The sequence below is a fragment of the Myzus persicae genome, unplaced genomic scaffold (genome assembly GCF_001856785.1).
Source record: "Myzus persicae strain clone G006 unplaced genomic scaffold, MPER_G0061.0, whole genome shotgun sequence".
In the NCBI taxonomy this organism is placed as follows: domain Eukaryota; kingdom Metazoa; phylum Arthropoda; class Insecta; order Hemiptera; family Aphididae; genus Myzus; species Myzus persicae.
Window position 1 is genome coordinate 274280 of NW_019101405.1, and position 22713 is coordinate 296992.

General features: G+C 33.8%; 1 protein-coding gene across 1 annotated transcript in view; it reads right to left on the bottom strand.

The window, feature by feature from the left end:
- LOC111028956 overlaps nt 1–21042 on the bottom strand; it is a 126350-nt gene extending 105308 nt beyond the window's left edge. The window contains exons 1-2 of the mRNA XM_022307751.1: nt 20671–21042; nt 6856–6911 (exon numbers count right to left, since the gene is read on the bottom strand). Of these exons, the coding sequence (XP_022163443.1) occupies nt 6856–6911; nt 20671–20683 (69 nt within the window). The 5' untranslated portion in view covers nt 20684–21042. The remainder of the gene's footprint in view (nt 1–6855; nt 6912–20670) is intronic.
- Nucleotides 21043–22713: the final 1671 nt, after the last annotated feature.

Below are 22713 nucleotides of genomic sequence, written 5' to 3' on the forward strand. Positions count from 1 at the left end.
GACGGACGTATGTCGAGAGGAGCAGCCTGCGATTTGTCGGAGACGGGTTCGTCGACCCCGCAGGAACGTTCGAAATCGTATCGTTATTCCTGAGCAAACATCATCGGCGTGATCGCCGCGACTGCGTAAACATATACCTACGTAAACACATACGTACTATAAATATAACTGACACACGATGAAGACAATCCCTCGAGTAGTGTGCATAATAACAATAATAATGTAATGGTATGATACCCCTGGGTAGGTCGTGTAAGAACAAAAGGGGAAAAAAAAGAAAAACTGGAAACATAATATCACGACCAAATAAATACAGGGGGCGGTGCACGTTGTCAAAGTAATCTTCCTCCGCGCCACGATTACAGTCTACTACTACTGCGCTGTATAGTGGTATGTTGTACGAGTATATAGCTGGTACACTGCAGTATACCGCGCATACCGGTGCACTAAAGAGTCTGGACTGTGTGTGTGTGTGTGTGTGTGTGTGTGTGTAGGAATGTAAAGAATATATCGTTCATAATATCGATTACCCTCTAATAGACACGATAATGATGATGATAATAATAATAATAATATATGCGCTCCGAACGCTGTGGTGGTAATTTTTTTTCCCCGTAATTAAACGTCATTCGATGTACACGGATAACATAATATAAGACGTGCAGCGTTCGAGGCGGCGGCGGCGGCGGCGATGCTTATGGCGTTTTACACGAAATCACTTAGTCGCCGCCCAAAAAGTGTTTATAATATGTACCTAACTATACGGTGTTAGAATAACATAATATTGCTATATAACACACACGCGGCTGCAAGGTTAACAAACAGACGTGTGTAATTATTATGAACCCACCACTCGATAAATAAATTTTTAAAAAAATTTCATATTATTATTGTAGAAGAAACCACAAAATAATCAAATTCTATGTACCTGCAGTAAGCATACAATAATATGTAAACATAGTTTTCGCGTGATTTTTGACCGATTTCTCGAATATTATTCTACAGGGAAATGGATTTGAGGCGAGTCGAACCAGACGAGAAAAATAATTATAATTATTGGCACGCGTGTACTGCAGTAATTGACTATACTACCTAATTTAATGATTCCCGGACACGGTGACGACGTCTTATAATATATTATGGTGGCCGTCCGCTAATGAACTACCAAACGAATTTTTTTTTTTACCCCGGTCGATGTCTTATGTACAGTGTACACAATATATAATCTCGTTAACGTACAACAATAACACATTATATGATATCCAATATAATATAACAACGACGAAGGCGAAGAATAGAGCGGTGTCGAGAGACTTCCGACGTGCAAAAAAAAAAAAAATTAAATCGCCACCCAACCGGTTCTGAACTTTACACCTCCGGCTCTGTGTGGGTTGTTAATTTATTGGCCACTCGTCGAAATGGGAAAATAAAATACACAAACAAAATAACAGGCGCCCCACAATGGGCTGCGGTGGTCTAAGCATAATATTATGTTATTATATCGTCGTCATCCAGCGCACAATGGCTCGCAGGAATGCCGCCGAATCTTTATATATTATACTATTATAATATAACGAGTATGCTGTACAGAGTGTCGCATGACTAAATCGATCAACGTAAAACAGCCGCAGACGCCATTGCACCGCGTCGATAATATTATACTATTATTATAATTTAATATTTTCATTATAGAACGAATTCGATTTTTCCGACGTACACGCACCTATCGCCGTACATACCTATACACATTACACACATACGAATCGGACAGGCGTCTGCAGTGGGTGGGTGGGGGACTCTTTATATTATCTACACTGACCGTCGTCTGGACAATCCGTTCGGTGTAATGTACAATGCGTCTCATCATTAAAATATTATAATATATATATATATATATATATATACTTTGAGCCTATGGCAGGTATCACCATCGGGGTATTTGTTTTCGATCATAATAATAATAATAATGCCAACGTGTGTGGACGTGCGCGTGCGCAAGATATTATTAGGTGGATATTGTGTATACCTATTTTCCTATTTCTTTGCGTCAACGTTCGTATATAGTAATTACACGACGCACTCGTCGGACGATGTACACGCACTTGGGCATTCTATTGTCTCGTACAGCACCCCCGGAGGATCATATCTCTGTGTGAGATGGCACTTACCTCATCGTATATATATATATATATATAAAAATTATATAACATATACATTACCGGCGACCATTAACTACGTAAATAACGCACGCTGGGCGAGGATAGTTGTAATGCTCGTCGTTATTACAATAATGTATTTTATGCGCGGTTGTGTTAAACGCATCATAATAACAATATAAATGGGTACACTCCGGGCGAAGGTTCTTTTTGTTCGTCCGACGGATTTTGTTTGAGAAGAGTAAAATGCATAATAATATACATGTACAAACAATTCGATCCGATGAGAGTATACCTACCCATAGCAGTTAATCGAATTATTTTGAAATCATCATTTACTCTGAGATTGCCGAACTTGGGATCATAATGATGATTGTGCGCAGGCCAAGTCGCGAACTGCACATCACACGTTCTAATAACGAGCGCGATGGATGGATGGTGGTTGATAATCGACCGACGTCGCGGTAACCTGTTATTTATTTTCAGTGACCACGGCTACCCACTAACGTTTCGTTGTAAAGGTTGTCGTTACTCGGATACTTTGCTAAGGATATATTATGTTTTGGAATATTTCGTAGTAGTCCGACAGTGTTTTTCAAGGTTCTCAGTACCATCCGAAATCGTGGAAAATATATCTTCAATTAATTTTTTTTTAATATTCGTTTACCAATATATTTGGTACATAGGTACGCCCATAAAGCGTGTGCCCTTAAATCGAATAAATTACCTGCGTTCTGTACTTGAAGTCTCGGACAATATGAATAATTATATTATTTATCAAGCAGAAGCGTCATGTACTTACGGGTATAAGGTTAGTACACTCTTGGTTTTTTTTCCACTCGAACACAACATAACGGTTCGTACTAATCAAATCGAGTTCCATTCAGTGCACCATTCTGTTTTCAATTATATCTTGCATCGTATTCGTAAAGTCACTTCCACTAATTAGTAATTTGTCACTCTGGACGAATTAAGACGGCTAATTGTACACACGAACGTGTTTGATGTAGGTGCCTAAATGTTCCTGGGCGTGAGCAGACCTTATTGTTGGCAGGAGGAGGGCGGGCAGTTTTGTAGGTAACTATAGCACAATCCGTGTCCAAATTGTTATTATTACACTTTTAAAGATTATTTATTGATATCAATTACGGCTCGAGATATTACATAAGATTGCCTATAATATTTACTACAATTGATATAAACTATAATATTATTATTGTTGAGACCCCACACGAGTTTTCTCAGTGGGGCCCAGTATTCATTGCATGGAATTTAAAAAAAAATAAATTTTGAGAAAAAGGTTAGCCCGCAGAAGAACCAGAAGCCCACCCGGTCCTTTCCGTACGCACTACCATGATTATATCGTAGTCTGCTCGATGGACGTAATGTCTGTTGCGTATTCAAAACTAACGATTTTCCCTTCAAAATATATAATATCTGTATAATGTCGTATTATATGCGCGGTGTACCGGAATAAAATCGATTATAGACCGACCACATACTTTGCTAAATATGCAGACACTGCCGGGAAATCTTGAACTTGGTCTGAAACATTATATTTTCCGTATACTTACTCTATTATTATATTGCTCTATCTTGTATATTGTACCTGTACAAATATTTAATATATTCCTTGAACTTGACGGTCGAATTAAGTATACCTATATCGCAGTGTACGGTAACACTATATTGTTATTGTTTTCACGCCGAACTAATCGATTTTTTCACGCCTATTGCACACTGTGCCAACTCGTGGTGTCCCGCTCGACAAACGGATGATTGTCCATACAGCTCTTAACATTACGTCTGGGCTATCTGTCGGACGACACCGTTTTTTATTTTTTACACATATGTGTGTGTGCGCGTGTGTGTGTTCTGATCTCTAAAAACGTCCATATATACACTCGTTTCCTTCGACGCGGCGATTTTAATGCGATCACGATTAATGTAATCGTCCGAGAACACTTTACAGAACTGAAATCACGACCTAAGGGTGAATGACTGCTCGTGCCCCGTGTTCAAGCCGGTGCCAAGTTCGATATTGTGTGTAATGTGTACATAGTTTATACAATATATAGTATTTATTATTATTATTATGTATGTGCAGTGTGCGCCCGCTTACGCACTATATATATAACAATAATAATAATAATAATAATATGTGGTATGCACCGCAACAATCGCAGTGACAACATCTAGCTACAATTAGTTTCAAAAGACCATCGATGGACCGCTGTGTAAGAGTCGTGAGTTTAAAAAAAAATACACCTTTTATGTATATTGTATAATAAATATAATAAAGACATAACGCGTAGCGTAACGCGGTAGTAATAGGACAACAAAAGTCGAATACAACACATAATTCAATAGTTGTATGGTATAATATATACAGTATATATTTTCCTAGTTAAAAATTTTAATGATCTGCCAAAATTGAAAAATTAAATCATTAAATAATATGGTACGTATTATACAGAATCGATAAAAAGATTACATCTCGCCGACATAAATAATAGTTAAACATGTTTGTATACCTACTAATAATAGATTTTGCAAACGGACTGCTGAAACGTTAATATTCTGTGGTGTTCGCAGCTCGGTATTTGAAAAACCATACACACGAGCTTAGCTGATATTATGCTCACAAAACTAGTTTTCTTCAAACAATATATATAAGAACCTACCTCCACTGTTAATATCGACTCGAGCCGAGTGCGAGACGAAGGAAACCAGTTATTCCTTTCGCTTGTCTGGCGATATATATCCTACTATAGCTTTATAAGCATGATAATCGTCAGTGCAGTCTATATAAAATATACAATAATACACGATATATCATACGAGAAATTATGGAAAAATTAATTTTTCATCATCATATCGATTCAATGCACAGGTATAGTACTACAAGTATTCCGGTTATTCGATCATATTTGTATGGTATAGACCGCCGATAACGTGAAATGAATACAACATTGTGTATTTTATTATTATGAGGAAAAATGTCTATATTAGCATATTATGCAACGTATCTAAGTTAAAACTATAGGTAATTGATAAAAAAAAAAAAACTCTTCATAGGGTTTAGTATACGACCATTGATATTTTTCCCAGACATTTGGGTACGTTAAGAACCAATACGGCTGGGCAAATTAAATTTGATGCAACTATATCAAACAATTAACATTCAAATACACAGTTTAGCAAACCTCAAATCGGTTGCAATCCGAACAATGCTCACTCAAACTCACCGAACGCTTCTATGTCATAATACGTTATGGTTTAAGTGTTAACCATAACGCATTTCAATATAATGTTACAACAGTATTGTCGGATATAAAAGAACCGAAAAAATGAATCATACAAATTATGCAAATCTCAAATGTAAATTATTAATGTATAGGCGTCTGGTGGATCTACCCACGAATTACAGGTCACTGAACAGACAATAGGTTTGTCTTTCCTAAATTACTATGTCATAAATAATTATTTACATTTAACTAAAAAAAAGAGCTGTAGATTTGTTTAAAACATTTTAAACAACATACCTACATAAAATATCTGTGAAAATCATATATGGAAATAACCGCTAGAAGCGTATATATGCATACTTAATATTACGTACTACATTATAAATAATAAATTATACATTTTGTTTTGATAATAATGAAAAACCATGTGTTTGTGTTCAATTATAACATCAAACTTTTATAATGAAATAAAACACTATTGTTGAGCCGTCTCCCTTTTTGCTTGAAGGATAAAATAAATTATAAAAATTATGAAAACGTAGTGTAAAATGTATGCACAACCTTCCAGTCTATATATCTCAAGAACGCTTTTATTAAAATACACATTGTTTAGCCTAACGACGAACGTCGAAAAACAGGTGATTAACATCGACCTTCGTTCAAAATTAAAAATCTTTATTATCAAACTTGTATTTCGTGACTTTCCATCAGTAAAATTTCCATTAAAATTATTATTAATTTAAAAAAAAACACACACACACAATATCGTTACCAGCTACCATTCAAAATGTGCTTCCGTGATTACTTTTAGAATTTAATCTCGCGGGTGACATTATAATGAGATTTATTCGTATTCATCTTGCGAGATAGTTCAAAATTCAAAAATAATAAATAGATCAGTGTGCATAGAAGAATCAACATGGCCGAGCGGTAACAATAATCAAGGTGTAGGTATAAACGGTAATACGGTATAGTGATCACTTATTTGCGCAGACATTAAGTATAAGATTTTGTGCATTGGTGAATCATTTCTTTTTTAATATTCAAACCGGTTTCAATCACTATTTAATACTAGCATAATAGTAATTTCGATACTTTCCCCTCGGTTTCGATATATTATGATGATTGGACATTTGATCGAAAATGAAAGTCGAGTACAAAGTTAGGCCTGTACCTTATAATACTTATAGCAACCTAAATTTTCTGAAAATGTTGAATTTTATTGATAATTTCCAGTTTTGAAATTATATTAATATCATGGGTATATATAGGTACAATATATACCAGGTGTACTATCTTTTACAGTTCGACTTTCAATAGTTTGTAATTCGAAACAGTTGGGTAACACGGTCTATAATTAAAAATGAAATGATATATTTGTTTCGGATTAATGATGATATAAGTCAGAACCTAGACGAATAATGGTTATATGATATTGGGTTGTTACTTACCAAACTTATGAGTTGCCACAGCCATAACACTGCGGGCAGGATGCCTTTCATTTTCACTGCAAAAAAAAAAACAAAACAAATAAGACTTTGTAAGTGACATCTCGATATAATAATAGTTTCACTGATTATTTAATAATAATCATACACGATGATCAGCGATACAAATTTAACATTAATAGGTAGTTCATTAATGATTATTGATCGTCGAACAGCTTATCCGGTTGCCGATCACACATTTTAATCAGTACATTGCAATCGTTTAACGGGTTAAATATTATACAAAACGTACGTGTCGTGACAAGTCATTTTGATAATTACTATACTTTCCAATTTAAAATTTTTAATATAATTTCAATGAAAAACCACTTCGTGATTAACGCTTATTGGTAGCGTATTGTACCTACATATTACATACTTTTTTTTTTAATCTGGGCCAATTTGCGAGCAGGGGAGGGCAGGAACAACTGTCATGCCAAATACGAAACACGCCTTCGTATCACCCACGAAATCTTTCACTGCACACATACACCCATATATCATATACCTAGTGTTATTTTTTCGCTTTCTATTGGCTAGATAGATACTTTTGAAAACAATTGTCCGTTTGTTATAACTTATAACTGTTCTTAAACACATGTCTACATACACATAATATTATTATACACAGAATAAACACTAGTACCCATTTGAATAATACTTATAAATTATAAGTAACTGTATATATACTCACTACGTAGGCACACGTAGCTCTAAGCCTCTAAACGTCTAAACGAAATTAGAATGAATAATTGCACGCCTGTACAATAATCATCACATTATCGCCTTCGATATAATATAGTATGAATCAAAGCGTTGGATTATAATTATATGTAGACATATAATGTTATGGACAAAATGTGTTTCAAAAACATTATTGGAATGTCAATATTAATTTTTGTATAATAGTCTACTGTATGGTTGTTGCTGTGTTGCCTGTGTATGCAAATATTTATACAAATATCAAAAATAAAATTGTATGAATACATTTAATGAGTATTCCACTTACAACGCTGGAAAGGCGCGGAAGTAATACTAATCGGTTTTAAAAAAAATATTTTATAGCGAAGGCAACAGGCAATAAAATAAACGTGAGTTTGTATAAAATACGACTCACAATTCTCATGTGTATATAGAAACATTTTAGATTCAAATATAGTAAGATTTACCGTAAAGTCGGGTGTACATAAAATAAACGCACGGAAATTTCATTATATTACGCACTTTGCACAGAGGCAGAACGGAATTTTCCCACATATTTTGTGCGTTTAAGTGTAAGCATACCATATACTGTAATATGTTATAACGATTATAGAGTGTCTAAGGGTCATATAAAACGCGTGTAAGTTATTCATGTGCAAAATAATACATTATATGGTTATGATGAATTCTTTAAATTTTAAAATGGAAAAAAAATATGAGGAGATTCAGTCTGGTGGTTGATCGCAGTGCTGCAGTAGTTCGTAGTTTGCGTATAATAGGAGTGTATAGGTTCATTAGTAGTCCATGTTATTAAATTATAGTGATCGAGCAGTTAACTTATTTTTTTATTGCTGATTTTTTGCAATATTTTCATCAATGCTGCAGTGTGCGCGTGTGTGTGTACCTACTATTCTCGCGGTTACATTATGATAACATATACGAGTACCAACCACCTGCGTGGCCCGTAGGGGAGCCGAGCCTGGCGATGTTCGCTCGGTGGTCTCCGCTACGACCAACGTTATCGTACAGATCGCATCCGGCTAGGCGTATTTACATATCGACGGGGCACAGAAAATGCTTTATCGTATTTATTATTTGTTTGCCTAGCAGACGGTTTTCCGCCAGTGTACATATTATAATAATATCTTTACATACATATTGATAAATACGTATCGTGCAGCGCTCGGCAACCGCGTGTTTGTATAAAAACTAGTAGGCGGATGTCTCTCGTGCGGTTTCAACAATGTCAAAGACCTGCATTCGGATTCACTTCATCAGATATGCAGTCACTGCAGGCTATAGCCTATCTGGTATAAACCATAGCTATACCTACGTATATGAGCGAGTGGAGTCGTAGAGTGCACTACTGTTGATGACTGCCGACATCGGTGTCCTTGAACGTTTCTGGTCGTCAAATCGACCGAATATAATATATATATATATATATATATACATGTACATAAATATTTTTTATCCACCGTAATTAGGTACCTACTATTACGACAATCAGGCGACAGTTTTTTCCCCTATTGTTTGGGAAATCTAAAAGAAATATATAGAAAAAAAACCGTGGATTTGTCTGCCGGTAGGAAATCACCGCTCGTTCAATTTCAAACCGATTGCGGTCGCTGTATAAATCCGATTATTATTACGTCGCCGTACATATTAATCGCAGAAACTCAATTGAGAATACCGTATCTTTAATTCAGTGCAGATGAATGATTGACGTGGATACTGCAGTTAGCGGTCGACGACACTCATCTGAACAGTATATTATGAGATACCGAGACGTACCTATAGTTGAGACGATGGTTATTACCCATATAATTGAGTGTTCAAAAAACGAAGAAAAAAATTATTAATTTTTCTCCACGATTACTGGTGTGCAGGACTGCAGCAGTGCACAGCAGCGGGCCGACAACAAAAACCGTTTACGGAACACGTCGTTTTCGGCAGCCGATAAGGACTTGCAGGATAACTATATATTACACTCGTGTTTTCCTCCTGCCATATGTACCTACTGCAGTCGAGTCCTCAAGGCGCGTTATGTGTATATACCAGACCACCGCTACTACATCACACGGCAAAGTCAAGGTATTTCGATCGAGATTTATCGTCGGAGGCGGAGGTGGTGGTGTTGCGCGCACCGCATGAGGTGGCGTGGAACTACCGCCGTGAGGTTGACAATCGGTATGCGCACAAAGGTCAAAGAGGCCGAGCAGGAACACGATAGGGCAGGTGCAAGTGGTCCATATGAAAAATGAGTGCGCCGCATGTACTAGTCGCATGATATATACTGTTTCGATGTATGTATACATAGGTATTGTATAAAATATCAATATAATAATATATCGTGTTCCACTTAAAGGGTAACGTGTATATATATATATGTATATATAATATGAAATAACTATTACTTCGCAAGACCCCGCGGGTGTCGATCGGGTTTTTTGGTGAAAGTAAGCAAGGGGGAACCCAAATAACGCGTCTTGGGAGAGTTTCGAATTCGCATCCCTCTGGATGGACGATATGAATTTGAAATTATTGTCAGATACGTTTTGAACCATCAACTACCACTGGTATTATAACCATAAGTTCAATACATTTAATAAAGTTGTGTTTAAAATTTTTTTTTGTAAATATTTGCCGTATCACCCGTAAAAATGTACTTGGATACACCAAGTCTACAAACGAATGTCTCATAATTCGTGCGTAATTTTCTATAATAATGGTTGGGTAGGTATACCAATCTGTATACAATGTAATAATATTTTATAAACTGTATACGCGTAATACACTTTACTAGCTGTCTTTTTGTACGGGTCTTGTCGGACAGCCCTCGATATCCTCATTAGGCGGGTTCGCAGTAATCCGTGTATTATTGTCGTTACTGTGCGATTATTTGAACGAAAAAATTGCGGTTTTCCGCAAGGTCGAGAACCCGGCCAGTCGTGAAGCGCGAGGATGAGGTCCACCGCGAACGGATGCATAATGACGTCTTATCGCGGGTTAACGACGCGACACGTAAATATTATATTATATTGTGCGTATACACATTATATAGTCAATCACCGGAATAACGTAATACGACGTGCCGAGTATTGATGGGGGGGGGGGGACACCTATAATTAATATAAATACCTTCTCGGGATAGACTCGAGACGAAATGTGTCGATCTAACCACGTCGACGGTTGACGTTTGTTTTCGGCGTGAGCTGTGTAATTATATGGACGATAACGATATAAATTATAATATCATAATATATAGTTCGAAATGCGAATTAATATTGTAGAAAGTGTGTACGACTATAATATGTGTGTATACATACAAATAGGTAGGTGCACGCGCAAATATTATACACAAATAATAAAATATATTATAGTTTTTGCGTTATCCGACCCACCGATACACGCTATGACCGTTAATACCTATACCTATAACGTGCCGCGTATTGGGTTGGAAAGTTTCTTGTGAGAATTTATAAGTGTGCGGCGGGCGCGGTCTCCGGGCGCAAGGCCGCGGCGAACCAGTTGCGACTGCCGACTAATGCATTTTTTAAAATTTCCGTTCCGGTAAATTCTCGGCGTTTCCAATTTCAAATGATTGTTTACCCATCGTGTCCACATATTGCGTCACACGAAATCATTTCGCGCAGATCGATTCGCCGATATACGGCTGCTGCAGCCGAGACCGTCCTGCACTGGGTCGCGTGCATGTATGATGAGCGAGGCGACGGCGCCGATTTTAAGACCAGCCGTTAATTAAATGCAATTTTTTCTTTCGCACACAATACCTAATGGCCTACGCCTTGTGTGCAAATTTTTCGCCGAGCCTCGGTGTTGTCTTACGCGAGTCTCGAATGTTCAAGGACTTGGAATATAATATAATGGTTGTAATCCGGATGAAAATGATTACGCATTAATTATTGTTGCTGCACTTATATTTGCCATGTGTGTATATATTATAAACTACATAATAGTACCTACACAGTATATATTATATATGCCATAGGCGTAGGAATCAAATAATTATCCTGATTCGATCTCGACATAGCCGTAAAAACTACGCGTCTTACGTCAATGACTTACCTAGCCATACCGTACCCATAGAGCCGCGACAGGACCGTAATGTTTTCGATATTTTAAAACATAAATCACGGCATTACTATGATGATATATTGCAGCTGATTTGACGTGTCACATAATGAATGTTAAATGTTAATACCTTCGTCAACTTATGTTTAATATTTTGTGAGAAAAGTTATTATTTGTCCAATGTCAAATGACTCAATGGTAATTGGCTTTTAACAAACAATGTCATTGCATAACGTTGAACAAATATAAACATTACTATAAGGATAACGAGTTCTAAAAAACAATTTTAAAGATTTTTTAGTTGGAAATTAAATTCCAGTTTGTAAGTATCTGCAATTAAGTATTTGTACATATTATTAATGTGTAATAAAAAAAAAATAATATGTAGGTAGGTACTTATGGGTACCTACCATTATTTTGTATTTATTTATTGAGCTTATACGTTTAAATGTTTATTTTTTTGAATTCAAGGTATTACAATAAAAGTTATTTGATAAACATTCAAATTACTCAGTTTAAAATGTAGACTTGAATTATTTTTTTGTTGATTTGAAAGTACTTTTACATATTTTTTTTAAACTAAAACGTAGTTTATTTAAAAACATTGATTTTGATTTATATGTATGTATATTATTATTATCGCAGTATTTAATTGACATTAAAATTGTTTTTCTTTAAAATAATAAAAGGTTTTAGGGTTTGAAAAAAAGTTGTTAAATTTTAATTTCTATAGTTCAATCACTAACCTGTTCACGGATTTCCTATTCCCATTTTCGGTAAGCTCTCAGGTAAAAGGAAACAACGAAATTGGGCAAAGCCAAATATGGTATAACACCATAAGTCATGAGGAGAGAGTCGAATTCTGTTCTCAGTCATAACATTTGAATGTATTATCATCAAGTTTTCGCTGTACCAAATATTTTGTATAATTGTTTTAACCCGTCTGGGAGACCCTATTGCTACTTATGAATTCGTCTCAAGGTGATCTTCTCAGCTGCAGCTGATGTGTATCATGTTACTGGTCATAAAAAAACCACCTTCTAACCGCCTAGTTAAAGAGTAAAACAAAATATTTATCCCTTTTCATTTTTGTTCATATTTGTAAACTCCACGTGCATGTGATAATTCGTTTTTAAGCGTGTACCGTATACGGCAAACCAAAAACATGCAATAACTAGGTAACAATTTACCATAATATACCAAAATATGTCGAAAACAGATACTATTCGCACATCCATAATTATTTCGATAATTCTCTAACGGTTGTGTAACAGATCATTGGATCGTGTAAATGGACATTTCGTGCATCACTGATCTCGGACAGAGCGAAAGTGAATTATTATCGTTTTGGTCTTATTTTAATTTGTACAGCGATGTATGGACCTAATAATAATAATAATAATAAGTATATTATTATGATCAAATAAACACATAATATACACTTTCGATAAGCTCCCGAATTTTTCACGAAAATATAACATCAATTCGTGTTTCAGACGCTGGTCAATGCATATACACAATAAAATATGACAAATCGACAAATGACCACCTCTGCAGTAAGAATATAATTTAAAAAACATGTAGCAACGCGTGTTCAGCCGTTATACCATATTCATCAATAATGATATAATTTAACGTACACGAATAGAGCGTGTACATATAAAATACGTTCGGATCTAGTTAGTGTTTAAGAAAAAAAGTGGTTGACCAGTTCAAAAAAGGTCGCCACGACTTGTTTAGAAAAATATTTCACTTTCAATTCTGCTCTCCCACACACTGGTTTATTTTATTCATTTTTGTGTTCGTTGTTGTCGTTGTATATCTGAACGCGTTCGCTCTGTACACGAGCGCGCGTTACTTGTTACGGAAAGAAAGTAAAACAGAGCATTGTGACGAACAATATTATTTGAGATTTATACACTGGCCTTCACCCGACGGAATTCAAATGGCATAACGTAATTCTTACATTTGCAATACAAAAAAAAAAAAAAACGAATTAATCTAAATTCGGCATTTTGTTAATACAATTTGGTCGAAAGCCTAAACGAATTGATAGGAATAAACAATGCAGACTTCGAAGGTTGTTGACTATTTATATTCCATATGTCGTTCGATTACTCGATGTACGTACATTACATCTTCGTCGAGGTCGCTTGCCGTGTTTGCATAAAATTACATTTATGTCACATGTGGCTTTATAGCGCACCCGTGTTTCAGGCGGGATGCAAAATGCAAATATAATATATTAAAAAAAAAAAATAGTACGTGTGTTTCGGTAAGACAATCATCCTACATGTTGGAAAAAAACTCCCAGACGTGAAAGGTCTGGGCACTCTGCCGGATCGTCGTAATAATATTAAGATTCACAAAACGAACGTCACCGACAGAAGCGATTATACGATATTATTTATACAGTGGCTTCTTGTTTTTGGTACGCTCGAAAAGGATAAACGATAATTGCACTTGAGAAATATCGAAAAACTGCCGATCGGAATATGCAAGTTTTGAGGTATTACATAAAATGAAAAATAGATATGAAAATACGAACAGCACAAAACGGAGAAGTGTGCTGTCGGCTCTTCGTGTTGCTAATATTATTATTATTATTCAATCTCGCAGCGTGTTACAATATAACATATAATATAAACGCCGTATAAACTTGTACTTTCCTTGTACGGACTCGTTATGAAACAGTGTACACTATTGCAGAACAACACACGGTCCGACCGCAGTTTGACGGAACGGCCAAAACAATATTAATCAAACCCCCCCACCGTCGTTGCTCACCCACCCGGTTTGCGGTGCAAACGATTTCGCCCTAAATCACGCCGTGCGAACGGGGGCGGGCCGACACGTAAACAAAACATATCAAAGGTAAAGCGCAATAAATATGTGTAGAAAATAAAATTTATAGTATATAGGTCTGTATATTATTATATTATAGATAACACGAAACGCCGACCGCATTGCCACGATATAATATAATATGTAATATACATTATTGTAATGTTCAATAATGGAGGTTGAATAATATACGCTATTGGTGTATTATAATATTATGAGGGACCCTCATCGACGATGTTGAATTAAATACTCCGTTTGAAATGTTCATAATATAGTTAATACCCATGTGTGATATTTTATAATGTATGCGATTATTTGAATTAAACGTATGTATTTTTTATTTCGTCTAAAACGTAGGTGCCCACCATAGGTGTCACATCGAACAATCAAAAAACTTCGGACCGGCCGATTACTTAAGTGTAACAAAACAAATAACAGACAAAGGTAAATAATATGATATCCATTCGCTTGTATAATAATATAATAACGTGCATTTTCTGTTCTTATTTATATTCACTTCAAGGGCGCAATTGCGTAACATTGTTTAGCGCAAGTTTTGATGCGTAATTTTATTCTTTTTAAATATAACGCAATCGAAGAATGCAGAAAAAACCTATAAAACAAATCGTAGAAGTAGACCTACTCGAAAGTTTATCAAATCGGACATTATGTCGCAACAATGACGACCGTCTTGGTAGAAAAAGATTTAAATTAAAAAATGAAACTATCGAGCGCGTATATGACCGTGAATGATGGAACGACTGACGCCCAACCCTTAAACGTGGACGGGAACAATTGATATTAATATTCAATGGGTTGTTTAAGTACAAACAATAAAATATACATTATATGTATACATAATAATAATATATGGTGTGCGGTCGTCTCTGTACGCGACTGAATTGTAAGAGAGATACAATTTTTAATTATCTCGACAAATAATAATAATAATAATAATGACGAAGGTGTTCTATAGCCGTGAAAACTCTCTACAACCCCTGCAATAGATATCGTTGATTACAAAATCTAACAGAATACTTTCTATAGAAGTCAGTGTATAAAGAAAATATCATTAGCAGGTCCACCGACACCACACAATATAAGTAAGTGCCTAATGTTATACTACGAACATATGAAATATGTTCAACTTTTCTAAATAATTATTTTTTATATCATCTCTTCAGATCAACATACCACTAGTCACAATGTACAAGTTTCTGCGTTCGAATCGAATACAATTTTATTTGAAAAAGCATTTTCATTGATTTTATCTTATAGAACCTTGATTTTTTCGGCGCTAGCATATAGTATAACCCTTGATTTTATTTTTAATTTTAAATATACCTAAACCGAAATCATATGGAACCGAAAAACAATCACGAGGCATCAGAATAATCGCTGTTCGAGACTCTATAATAACAAGCGTATCTGCTAGTACCTAGGTATATATTGGATGTTTTTTTAACGTTTCTGAAATAATTCGCAGACATGCCGATGGTGGTAGCTACAGGCAGAGACGGACGTGTCTAAGTATAATCGACCGCCGCGGTTGTCGGCAACGCGTGCGCGTGTATAATAATAATGTTAATATATAATATATAATAATAATATGTGTAACGCGGCGCCGTGACTATGCAAAAATCAAATCAACCGATTGACACCAGGCGGGCCCCCGGGTGGTAGGAGAAGGGCAAAACTATAACGTGCCCCCTTTGACCCTCCCTCCCATCATCGTCGCCACGGATCTAAGCGGAGGATTTTTTTCAACATAATATTATGATATTTTCATACACGGGTATAGGTTGTTAAAGGTATAATACGCTGCACGTCCTTGGCGCTCGATGTAATAATATTATAACATTATTATTCGGTCGACATATTATTATTTTTTTTTTTTATCTCCAACGATCGTCAAAGTTCGCACCACCGTGAAATGAGATTTTTATTTTCATCTTGATTTTTTTTTTTTAGTTTTTATTGCCCGGTAGAGGTGTAAGTCATACACGCCGATAATAATATAATATTTCACTCGGTCGTCGCAGAGTCTCCCGGACGAAGCGAATGCACGTTATAGGCGTGTTATATACATCGGTATGTACAGCTGGAGTATAGCGTGCGTTACAATAACTTTATGACGGTTTCCGAACGCTCGTTGGACAATAATGAATAATTATGATGATAATCATAATTCATGATGATAATAATAATAATAATAATAGTAATATTTGATATTATGTAATGGACAGAACCGTCAATAAATTATTGGGCATATGAGTTCGCGGGAAAAGTAATTTAAAATGAAATTAAAATAGTAAGAATATTGTAATTTATAATACATACAGTTTGGTGAAAAACTACTTCGTTTCATGAACATATATTATACATCGCATGTGATTTATAGGAATATTATTGGTGTAGATATGGATAAATATAGCTATACGGTATGTATTATAATAGGCATTTATCTCCAACTCAGTTGTTTTTCAATTTAATTACGACAAATGAATAGTAAACTTTAACGAGTCTTATACATACTATCTTTATACTTTGACGTTTAAATCGGCTACCACTTAAAAAAAAACAGGCAATGTTTAGATACTTAAACATATTATATACTGTCTTGTAAACGTTGCCTGCTTTCTGCTTTTCAAATAGCGGTTGACTTCAACGATAAGAATAAGACGGCTATCTAGTTGTTGTATACACTATACATATATTTATATATACATGGATAATACACAAGACAATCGTAATAACTATCGTTGTATTTAGTCGCGATGGAATTAATAACTTTATAAAAAATAATAATATATTTTAATGTAAAGTTAAGAAAAGTATTTATTTATACACTTAATTTACCATTTATTAGTTATATTAGTTTATCTATATTAGTTGTATATACCTTTAATAAAGAATTAAAACGATTTTTAATAGATTTTGTACAATCTTTTTTTTTAATAAAAATATTGACTGCCTAATAAAAGTATAACTTGACTTTTAATTTGAATACTATATATTATATTATATTATATTATATTATGATAATTAAGTTGTAGTTCAACAATTAGAAGCAAATGTATCGTTTTTCACAGATAAATTATTTAGGTACATTATTTTTTTGATGATTTTATACAATACACTAAACTTAAAAATATTTTATTATTATTATTATTATTAATTTATCACTTACGTATCTACATAATCACCGTTATTTTCATTTTTCAAAGACGAAAGAAAGTTAGTTTTTGTATAAAAATAATTGGCAATTTTTATTAGTGTGTTCACGTATAGAATTATACTAGAATACTGAATGTAAAAAGAAATATGTTTTTTGCATATTATGTTCAATTTGATAAGTACATTACGGTACTTCCTATAGTTTTAAAAATCGGCCTATGCACGGCTACACTTATTAATTTTACATAATAGTGGAATTATCAATGCTATTGAACATACAATTTTAAATCAAGTAGCACTTTTGATACTTAAAATACTAAAATAAGCCCTGAAATATTAATAATTTTATTAAATAACAATAACATGCACTTATTTTATAACCAGTTAATGATAAGTATACTTGATTTAGAATAAAGATATTATTTGTTTATGTTCTTACTTATGTTGTATTATTATTTATTTATCATCCCTATTTTGTTAGACAAATTTGACCAGTTATTAAACCATATATCATTTTTTTGAATTCCAATTTTATTGGTTAGCAAATAGAATTTGTAAATGGGCGTGTTGCGTGTATACAAAAACTTCAATCGAGTCACCCCCCAAAGTGATGTAACAATAATATCGAGCCTGAAAGACCCTTGGTCAACCTTCATTCCTCGTTTCCTGCGCAATGATTTTGCAAAAACTATGAATGTACCCCAAAACACTTATTATGAAAGGATTTGGTTGAAATAATTGAAAAAATAATAAAATATCATTAGTCTTAATTATAATCGATAAATACCATTGTATGTATCGAAAAAAAAACAGTAGCATTTGACAGCTATATGAACTATATGTGTACACAGTCAATGAAGCGTGCACTTAAAACAATTTCCGGAATTATTATTATTATTATTATTATTATAACTATTATTTTACTGGCTTATAATAATTTATAGATTTCTCGCTTTTATAATTTATATCCAGCAGCAACGCTTCATCATACAATTATTTGTCCGATAACGTTTTTAATATTATTATGTTTTGTTGAAAAATAAGTGTTGTCAATGTTACATTGTTACTGGAAAAAAAATGTGTTCTAATGTAATGGCCTGTTTTGTGGTTAATCTAGGACCCCCTGGTTAACACCTGTCGTATACAGTTTGTGTGTACGGTCTACCTGTATATGCTCGAAACGAGTTGATAACATGATATAATTTTGGTACGCGTTTATAAAAAAAAAGATGTAAAAGTATATTATATTATTTTTAATGCATTTTATTTATTATAATAGATTTTAATAAATTAAGCGATATGAATTATGAGTATAATCATTTAAATGCATACAAAATTGAATAAACCGATGAAAACTATAATTTTATGGTTATGTATGTAAAAATTAATTATAAAAACGGGTTATTTTTTTTCTGTAACAAGTTAATTCTGTAGTTATAAATTCTAAACAATACTGTGCAATACGTTTATACTAAAAATGTAATGCATTTATTTCTCAGTTCAAATTTAATTTCAAGGCAATGTGAATAATAAAAACCAATTTTATTCAACATACCAATTTATTATTATACCTAGTAGGTAAATGCGGGGGCGAAGTCCTTCGTGGTTTTTTCCCGTACCCTACAGCTAACCTATAAGTGTCTGGCTAATTTTTCTAAACTGTTTTGATAATTTCCCTGTCTATGCGAAGGCTTAAACGCGCATAAATTATTTAATTATTTTCAAGCATTTGACACAACCCGTCCAACTGTTGCTTATACAGTCACGTTTACTTTTAACACAAGGGCTGCATTGCGTGTAGCGAACCGTGACGAAAGTGTTTCATTCCGGCATGGCATGTTTGAAAGAAAAGTTTTCCCCCCAAAAATAAAAACATGTTTGTAAGTCACGAGATATCAGTTGGAAATAAACCAACGATTTAAAAATAGTGTAAGACTATATAGGTACAAACGAAAATTAAGACTTTACATGTACAAATACTAATTTTAATGACAATACCGAATGTGTAGGCAAACTTGTCAACTTAATTTATGTAGATGGTAGTGTATAATATATCACTTTCGAACCGTGTTTGGATTAGTTTACGTTTTAGAAAGTCATTGGGACAACACTAATAAAAACTTACACTTTTCTGTTCATAGTTATTCATCACGATTGCATTTTTAAGAAAAAAAACATTATTTAAAGATAATATTTTCACTTTTTTTATTTCCCATAAAATAAATCAAATTTTAGTACATTGAAAATTAAATTTTTAGTCTTTTAAAAATATTTTCATGTGCATAATGCACCATAATTCAGTGTTCAGATCTTACAGATATTATTGCACCTACACGAAGTCACATCATTAAATTGTAGGTTTGTCAGTAGTGGTAGCGTCAAAGAAAATAATCATCTGCTATGGCTTTAAAATTTGAATAGAATTTAAATATTTATAATTGCAAACATGTCGTATGGCCCAAATATTAATTGCGTATATACGTTTTTAATATTAGATTATGAACCTCAAGGACCGTATTAAATTATTTTGTTCACATTCTGATTCATCTGCAGGTGAATAAACACTTGTTCAAATTAAAATATAGACAACTTATAAAACATATAAAATATAAAAGTGATTGGAAACTATTTCATGAATGTTCTTTATTCCTACCTATTATATTCTGCAAAATTAAATCGTGCTTAAGTGAAGTGTTTAAGGTGTGTTGGCAACATTTATTAGAGTAACTAGATATTATTATACGTAATTGATTATCATAATCTAGCCACCTAGGTACCAAATATTGAATTTATATTATATCTACGATTTTAATAACAATTTAAGAACCTAAACAATGAGACTTCTTATAATTTTTTTTTAAAATTGAACTATCTAAAAAAGATTACCTATATATGGCAGAAAAATATAACTATAACTAATTTATTTTTTCAAATCCATCTCTACATAGAGGAGGTACTTACCGTATTTTGGCATTTTCTGTCACGTGTGTTCGATGTACATGATAGTGTATCACACAGTGCGAATAAACGCGAACACAAAATACAAATAAACGATTATTGTTGTATTAATATAACGTATCACTTTTACTCGATGCACTTCACAATACGGTTTTAAAAAAAAAATTAGTAAAAAATTTTAAGGAAATTTAAAAACTATGATTATTTATTAAATATTTTTTTTTCTTAAGTTTTGTTAGTGTATTATTTATAATATTATTAGAAAAAAAAAACTAACGAACTAGCGAACAAACACGCAGAGCGTGTTAAATATCGGGAGAATAAAACCCGATGTCCACTACCGCCGGTAATGTGGAACTCGCGGGTTGTCGTGCAAGACTGAAAAGAACCCGCCGGTAGACGAACAGACAAGAGGTGGCCGCTATTATAACGTATATACCACCTTCGCGTGTTGATGCCCTCCGCCTGTTGCTGGTGCGGTGACGTCACGTGTCCGCCGGACGCAACCACTGTAACCGAACAGATGGGCTTTTCGAAGCCGTACGGAACGCGCGCGCGTCCCGGTTTTTTCCCCTTTTTTTCTTTCGTTTTGTTTTCCAACAAGTGTCCACTGTTTTTGTCATCATTTTGCAGACGTTATAAGACTATAATATACGTGCCACACGACGAGTGATGAGATCGTATACAGACGGACGCGTGTATGTAGATATGATCGTATAATAAATAATAATAATATCATCAATAGGTATAATAGCTAGCTGTATTGGTTTGGTGTCAACAGTGTATAATGATATAACCTTAAAACAAAAACAGCGAAATTCTAATACGACGTTAATATATTTTTGTTCTTAATTCAATAAACGCGTTTTAGGTTTATTCAATTACTGTTATTTTTTAATATTATTATTTTAACAAATAATTTGTGTCAAATATCTATTTTTATGTAGGTATGCCATTTTTAAAGTCAACAATTTGAAATTAGTTACGAGGCAAGTTTATCCAATATATTACACTTTTACAGTGAAATAAGTTATAAGATGTAATAAATGTACAAAAACAAGGTCGAGTTAATTTGATATTTAAGAAACTATTATGAGTTAATATGACTAAGTATATTCCTATATAATTTTTAGTTAAGACTAATTGAAAACAACTCATAGCCTGTCCGAATCTAAAATATAAACGATGACGCTGACTGTATGTGGATTACACATATATTGTATATTACATATATGATAAAGATAACATATAAGTGGTAGGTAGGCACCTATATGTATAGGTAAATCAGAGGCGTTATTTCAGTTTTTTCGAGGGTGCTAGCTTTTAGGCAGACCAGTTTTAACATTTTATCGGACAGTATAATATATATAATTGTATGTGGGCAAGTAAAATATACTCTATTTCCCCTTTATAGTTCTAGTTGAAATTATTATCGTTAATATTGACTATAACATAATTTCAAAATAGGTATCAATCGAGAGAATTTTAATTTGGAAGCTTATAATTTGCAATCAACCAAAACAATCAGCTGAAACATTCTCACTGTTATTTAGAAAATAATAGCCAAATAAAATTATACCGTATAACAATATGCAAAATGCAGCACAGTAGCTGGTAAGTAAATATTTAATATTTTTTTTGAATATCATACATGTACATAGGTACATCAAATTTAAAAGTAAATTATTATGGCGTATTGGAACATTTATGAAAAGCCAATTATCAATATCTTTGAGTCTGGTGGTGCAGACGTGCAGTCACACACATACTCCCTGTCAACCTCCTCCTCTCTCCCCCACCCCAAAAAAAGACGTCTTTGGCCATGAGGTAGATATAGGAGGCAAAGTGCGTATATTTTACACGATTAAGCCCAAACTTGGGAAATGGGCTAAAAGCAAATAAACTATCGATGTTGGCCGAAATTGCACTTGCACAACATTAATATTCGGTAACCTATAGACAGCAACTAGCGATTTGATCGAGAAAATAATCGGAAAAGACTATTTTCCAATGACTGAAGAACAGAAAATACCGTGATTGCCTAAA